The sequence below is a fragment of the Typha angustifolia genome, chromosome 7 (assembly GCF_048772165.1).
Source record: "Typha angustifolia cultivar Huaian chromosome 7, ASM4877216v1, whole genome shotgun sequence".
In the NCBI taxonomy this organism is placed as follows: Eukaryota; Viridiplantae; Streptophyta; class Magnoliopsida; order Poales; family Typhaceae; genus Typha; species Typha angustifolia.
In genome coordinates this window covers 5,054,077-5,061,362 of record NC_133245.1, presented here as the reverse complement: position 1 = coordinate 5,061,362, position 7,286 = coordinate 5,054,077, and the positions used below count along the sequence as shown (strand labels likewise).

Below are 7,286 nucleotides of genomic sequence, written 5' to 3'. Positions count from 1 at the left end.
TTGCATCATAAGAACATGAGCTTAAGCAAAAAGTAAGTAGTCGAGTTGGAGGAGGAAGGCGTCTCTGGCCACCACATCAGGATAAGCTACCTGAATGTTAGATCTCCTAGCTACATTTACTCAAACTTAAACAACCGGAGAGATACAAGGAGATAAAAATGTCAAGCCAAATTAGGGTGTGATTCAAAATAAAGCAAGAAAGGGTCGAGCACATGACTCATCTAGGAATGACATGCTACTTAGCTGAGAAGAGCGTCTTATCGAGCTTGGAGAATGTTGGAGAGGTTTGGTGATTGGATCAAGTGAAGTTTCTACTCGTACTGGGCCAACTCATAAAGATGGGCTAAACCTGAGGAGAAACTGAGAGTGTTGAAGTCTCAACAATATGGCAAGCTAACCAACCCAACCCTAGTGAGTCCTGGGCCAGCTCAACTTAAAAAGTATTTTTTAGAGATGAGTTGGTGAACCCATAGATATTGATAGCCGAAGAATGGGGTAAGGTTGAAGAGAGGGGGAAGCGGCCATGAACTGTTTTTAGGGGTAATGAATTTGTAAATATTTTTAATATATTATTTTAACCTAAATAAAACATTCCAAAGAAAATTGCCGCTGATGCGAGTGGCCTAACGAACAAACTAGCTTGCTCTCTCCGAACCACAAAGCAAAATAAGCTTCCGATTGAAACCCTAGTAGTGGTCTCCTCTTTGCATCCATGGGATGGCAATTTCCTTCGCCTTCCTCCTCCTCCTCCCATCGTCAAATCCTTCGTTGGTTCGCGTCCTCTCCCTCTCTGCCGATCCACGAAACCCTAAGCGGCGGCACGGCGGAGAGCCTTGCTTACCGGCGATCCATGTTCCGGCCTCCGCCGATCGTTAGGACGTGGCAGATTCCTTGGAACTCGAATAATTTCATAGGAACAGTGGACGCCCCTTTGAAGAAGCGAAACATGATGAGGGACCCCAGTATGCCGCTCCGGCCTCCGCCGTCTGTGATGACGTGGCCAGTTCATTGTAATTCGTGCAGTTTCATCGGGACGGTGGTCGCCCCTGTAAGGCGATACAAGATGAGCTACCCCACGATGTCTGGGGCTTATACATTTCTTAACTTGAAGACGCCTTCGTCCATCGATCCTGCCATTTCTTCTTCTTCTCATTTCCAGTGAGATCCACTATCTTTTTCTTCTTCTTTTTTCCAGTAGCTTTCGTAATCGTTAGTATTTCCTTTAGATTCTCTTCAAATACCTCGTGATGTTATACCATTTGCCCCTTATTTTGATCGATACTAGTTTAATACAGTAACCAAGTAAACTATATGTTTCAAGGTCACCATTTTTTTTGTGAAAAATTAGTTCAATCGAATGGAGAGACGAGGCAATCTAATGATGGAAATTGATGCTGTGCTCATTAAAGTGGCCGTTGGTGGCATGAATCATCCAAATTGAGCCCTGTCAACCAGTCTATCTTTGGGCTTTATGAATAGGATTCTACATGTTACATGAGGTTGAAGTTTAAGACCTTTGAGTTTGGTCATTCATTGGTCAAATCATTCATTTGCACAGATAAAAAGAAAACAATCTTGGTGAGCACAACATAAGTTGTAGTTAATTCTTGTCCGTACTAATGCTGTGCTCATCAAGAACCATCTTGCATGATGTATTCACTATACTTCAGGCATCATTTATCATTCTATCAGACATCTTGCCGCATTATCATGGCTGTATGTATATCTTGTTCACCGGGAAACCATTCTCTTGGATGCATGCCTAAAAGCTTTCTTCACACTTAAAAACAGATAATTATATGTTTCTGATTTGTGATTTCCTGATTTTTTTTGTACTTCTAGGTTTATGAAGTAATGCTTATTTCTCATTCATTTGGAGATTACATGCAATTACACCATACATTGTTTTTCTGCTTACAATGAGCAAAATTGGAACAGGATATTGCTGGCAATGTGGAACAAACTGGCGGAAATATCCATCAGATATCTCAAGCCAAATGACATTGTCTATGTTTCTGGACCTTTAGATTCTTATGAAAAGGTTGATGAACAGGGGGATCGTCATGTCTTTTACAAGGTTTGTCCTGAGAAACTTTTCCTGAGCATGCCTTTCTTTGGCTGATCATGCACACATTAATTGAAAGCTAATTTATTCGGTGGTTTTATATTTTAACCAAGTTTCCTTTTGCAAATTTCAATTTGAAGATAAATTATTCTCAGTGGCATGAGATAACATTTTTAAGAGATTTTTCTTTTCTGCCTTTTCTTAAATGGTGTAGAAGTGTTTATAAAACTCTTTAAATTAAGCTTGACAAATGAATGATTTTCAAGATAATAAACTGAAGGTTTGTCAAGATTCTTTAGAAGAATATTAGTCTCTCTCGTTATCTTGAATTGTCTCATTGTTTTATGCCCTGCTTATTGAGGACATCACTTGGGGATCATTTAGTTGCAGAATAAGAAAAAAAATAGAATTGGGGTAACTGAGAACTTATTCCGAGATAAAGGTTTTTTTATTTCAATTCCAACTTGGTGTTTGGTTGCAAAAGGAAGAATAAATGCTGGAATAGAAATAGGGGATGAGATAGTGTTTGGTGTGATAGTTGGAATAAGGATAAAAATAATCAAATTGACTTTATTGCCCTTTTCTTAGTTTAATGTAAAATTGAAGATCTAGTTATTTTTGGAACTAATAAATATTTTTTTATTTATTTAGGGAAAATAGGAAATAAGTTTAAAATTAAATATAATTGTAATTTTATTTTACAACTATTATATTATCTTCTCATGAAGATTTTTACAAATATTGATTAAAAAGTAATTTAAAATAGTTCATCATAATTTACACTATAAATACAATCATAAAAAGCCTTACAAGTTGACATCCCATAATTAAACATTTTTTTACTACAAATATATTTTAATATATTACCAAGTATATTATAGTCATGTTACATTGTAATAGTTTCTATCCAAAACACCAACACCAAATGCTTCCATTCCATTTCAAGTTTCCAATTGGATATGATATTTGACCATCCAATCTATAATTAGTATCAAAAGAGCACATTTTGCAACTCATAGAAGTGTGGCATCTCACTGAATCAAACAAAAAGGGATTCTCCAAAGCCATTAAGGTGTGCCAAGATTATTGCCATAATTAGTGTAAAACTGAGATGGGTCAATTGAGTTTTGCACCAAAATAGATGTGGCATTAGATACTTGAAATACATGGAGATAGCTTCCTTGCCAACCCAAAATCTTCTTCTGTGGTGAAGTGCTAGCCTAGGATAATATAATGGCATGCCATATCATTCTTGGGGAGGGCATCATATCCCCGAAATACATGGAGCTAAGCTTCCTTGCCAAGCTAAACTCTTCCTTCGTGGTGAAGTGCTAGCCTAGGATAATATAATGGCATGCCACATCATTCCTGGGGAAGAGCGTCCCGAAGAGCAAGCTCAATGGTGACAATGACTCATTTGAGATTATCAATGTTGAGGACCAACATGCACGAGCACCACCATTATCCATTTGAGATCATCAATGAAGAGCAAGCTCAATGGTGACGACGACCCATTTGAGATCATCAATGTTGAGGACCAACATGCACAAGCACCACCATTATCCATGACCATAATTTCTTTGCATGAGCTTGTTATAGGGGTGAGGACAAATCGGATACAAACCGGATAGTACTCGACCTATATTGAAATCCATATTTTTAGTTTGAATACAGATACGAATACTTGACAGATAGCAAAATCTAAAATTGTATCCTAACTAAATTGATAATTTTTTAATACAGATCAGATAATTTTGGGATAAGAATTGGACCTTAAATGGATACAAATTAGATCATAAATAAATTATAATTTTTATTTTAGACACAATTAATACAATAGTGCTTGCAAATAGAATGTTTCCAAAAGTGCTGATAAAAGGACATTTTGATTAGGTAATCTGAAACATACTCAATGAAAAATGCTAATCTGTTAATTATTTTGAAGTCAGAACCCCAACATTATTGTTAAAAGGTACTACATCCACGATTGTTTTTGGAGTTTCCCACAAAAATAGAGCTAATTAAGATGGAAGAAGATTTGCACATATCATACACACAACAAATCATTCTCAATCCCTACGATAAACATTACCAACTAGAGCATATAACTTAAGAAAAAGACTAGTTTGAGCAAGCTGATCTCTGCAGTATACAATTCGACAGAACAAACGAAGAACTTAGTGACTATGTTTGTCAACTTGTGAAGTATGTTGCTTTACAGATTTACCTATGAAGAAAGAAAATCTACAATTCCGACCTAGTAGAATCATGAAAATAAGTAGAAAGCGAAGCGAGACAGTGTGGACAAAGAACAGCTCAGATTTTGGAAGTTCTAAAATTATGACAAAGCATTTCCCACAACACCTCAAGTAATGCAAAACTTATGACACTAGAATAGGACCAAATTGAAATATACCAAGTCTTCCAAACTAAATCATGCACAACACTGGCCTTCTTTTATTATTTTCTACAATTCCATCTATAACGAGTTGCATTATCGTGTTCATTGGAATAAAAAACGCTGCCATAACCTAGCACTAGCATAACATAAGAACACTTTAACATAAGGAATTAATCAAGAAACCACGTACAAATGAAGCTGAAACAAGTTCATACCATGGCTTGGCCAATATCCATCACATCCCACCTCTCAGGAGCAATAGATGCCATCATCTCCTCATTTTCCTCGCCGTGCTCTTCCTCCCCCTCACTTGGTGACGACGAGCTCGAGGAGAGAGGATTGGAGGAGGCGGAGCTTGGTGACGCCGCGATGAATTGGTGATGGCGGCAGAGAGGCCAAAGGGGTGATGGTGATGAAGATGGTGATCGGTGATGGCGATGAGAGATCTTAGAGAGTTGGGGATGGAGGCGGCTACTAATTGGGAGAGATGAAAAGGGTAGGATTAGGGTGGTTTAGAGGATTGGGTATTTATATAAGCAATTAAAAGGATATTCGTTATCCGATACTGGTAACATTAGCTATACACATATCCGTATTCGGATCTAAATTCTTCTTAACAAACTATCCGGATTCAGACATTTTACTACATCCCTATTCGTATTCGGATCCAAGTCGAATGGTTTTTTTTTTTTATCGATGACAATCAAGTAGCAGGTTAGGTCAGATTTAATCTGACTCATTTTCACCCCTAGCTTGTCATCAACTCATCATCAATGGCATTGGAGCCATTATGGCAGTGATGGATCAGGCGCAATGTTAGGATCTTATTTGCCAACATCTCCACCTCCTTCTCCAGCTTCATGTCCCTAAAAAACCAACCAAAAAATATTTAAAAAATGGTGCCTTAGCTCTGCCGCTGCGGCCTAGAGCAAAGTCATTGAGAAGTGTTGTTTCTCTTGCCTTCTCTATTGACATCGATCCATTGCAGGGAGAAAAACTGGTGGTGGAGATGGTAAGAGAACTAAATGCAAAAAAAAAAGGAAAGTAGTGGGCAATCTGGACATTTGCCATTTGTAACAAGTGGGGTGAGTTGTTCCAAAATATCTATCCCTAAAAATGGAATAGGCTTCTTCCAGAAAAAGGGGTTTATTCCATTTTCTATTCCAAAATTTTATCCTGTATTTGGCAAACTATTCTGGAATAAAGGGGCTTTATTCCAACCAAACAGCCTCCTGGTGTGTCAGTAAGTCTTTTCCCTTGAATCCAAATGGTACTAGGTTCAAATGTTGGAAACGAGGGTAAGGTTGTGTGCTTTATCAAATGTTGGAAAAAGGGGTTTATTCCATTTTCTATTCCAAAATTTTATCCTGTATTTGGCAAACTATTCTGGAATAAAGGGGGTTTATTCCAACCAAACAGCCTCCTGGTGTGTCAGTAAGTCTTTTCCCTTGAATCCAAATGGTACTAGGTTCAAATGTTGGAAACGAGGGTAAGGTTGTGTGCTTTATCACCCCCCAGACTCCATGTAAGCGTGAGTCTTGGGCAGTATGGCACCCTCTACATATACATATATATATATTGTTGATTATATCTCCCTACTTTAAACATGTTTTGTTGAACATTTTCTCACAGGTTATTGTCAGAGATTTAAATTATGTTAAATATAAACGTCAAAATCAAACTTCCCTGAAGCATGAGGGTTTGAGGAATCAAGAATTAGCAGGGCCCTCCTCCAGTAAGTTTGTCATCCTATTTTTCTGAACTTTGCTCATAGATTATTATTTTTTGGATGTTATTCTTTAGTCTGTTGGATTTATTCAGGTAGGCGCATGCTTATTGGTTGTGTTTCTAATCTTCATCAGAGGATTATCATGCAAACAGCAATTGACGATTTTCCACCTATTCTTTCTACTTGAGTTTAGATGCTGCTGATCACGAAGAGACCATTAGAGAACGCCTCCACTTGTGGCAAGTCTTCTTTTCTAATCCATATGAATGGTGGGACAACAGGCAATCAAAGACAAATAGCAGGTGCCCAGATTTTAGACACAAGGACACTCGTGAATGTCTGTGGATTAGTCCAGATGACCCTCCTTGGGTCAGAAAGCAGCTTGAGCTATGCGACAGAAAGATGGTAGGAACCTACCGAAAGAATAGAAGTGGATGGTCTGAGATAGACGAATGGAAAATCTCACATTTTGAGTAGTCCCAGTTACTGGCTAGACTTCGACTTGCTGTTTTGAACTTTGCCATACTGTACATACATTTGGCTTCAAACATCAAGGTACAACCGTAAAAGTCAGTATGAAGTTAATAGGAGCTAATAAATGGAGGCAAGGCATTCAAGGTCAATATGGGGAATTTTACAAGAACAGAGAAAATCAACGGGGGGGACTGCCTATAAACAGCAGCTATGCCAAATTGAGAGATAAGTAGTCTTATTCATGATTCAATTTTTAGTTGCATCTCTGGAAGTAATAGGAATCGGCCGATAGTCGCATATCTGGAAGTAATAGGAAGTGGCCGTTGGTGCAGCTTCAGTTGAGGCAAATGAGGATATAAATTTCTGCGACACTGATAGAAGTTACTGCTGTTCATTTCAGTCTGCTATAGCTTTATGTCAGCATCGTGCATATGATACAGATGGTTAATTAGTTGACATCATTATTGGTGACATTGTAATCTGAATTATTTCAGGAATAGAGAGACCCTATAAATCAGACAGTCTCTGCATGTACATAGAGTATCCAATATGTTTCTTGTGATTTCTTGGTCATTTTGTCCATGCCCTTTAAACATGAATATGATCTATTTGTCGAA

General features: G+C 37.9%; 1 protein-coding gene across 3 annotated transcripts; it reads left to right on the top strand.

Moving 5' to 3' along the window:
- The first annotated feature begins 611 nt into the window (after window positions 1-611).
- LOC140762954 (protein OSB1, mitochondrial-like) lies at window positions 612-7,231 on the top strand. Of its 3 annotated transcripts, none has more exons than XM_073100945.1 (4): window positions 612-1,158; window positions 1,939-2,077; window positions 6,099-6,201; window positions 6,389-7,231. In XM_073100945.1, exons 1-4 carry the CDS (start codon window positions 713-715, stop codon window positions 6,670-6,672), a joined length of 972 nt encoding a protein of 323 aa, XP_072957046.1. In that variant the 5' UTR covers window positions 612-712; the 3' UTR covers window positions 6,673-7,231. The 3 variants fall into 3 exon arrangements, with proteins under 3 accessions (XP_072957046.1, XP_072957048.1, XP_072957047.1); XM_073100947.1 differs by having other exon boundaries at window positions 6,329-6,531; XM_073100946.1 differs by having other exon boundaries at window positions 6,288-6,531.
- Window positions 7,232-7,286: the final 55 nt, after the last annotated feature.

Excerpts from the sequence above, each read along its gene's own strand:
- LOC140762954 (XM_073100945.1), top strand. The coding sequence starts at position 713 with ATGGGATGGCAATTTCCTTCGCCTTCCTCCTCCTCCTCCCATCGTCAA. Across the intron at positions 2,078-6,098 it reads ATCGTCATGTCTTTTACAAG|GTTATTGTCAGAGATTTAAA; the intron begins GTTTGTCCTGAG and ends ATTTTCTCACAG. Across the intron at positions 6,202-6,388 it reads ATTAGCAGGGCCCTCCTCCA|ATGCTGCTGATCACGAAGAG; the intron begins GTAAGTTTGTCA and ends ACTTGAGTTTAG.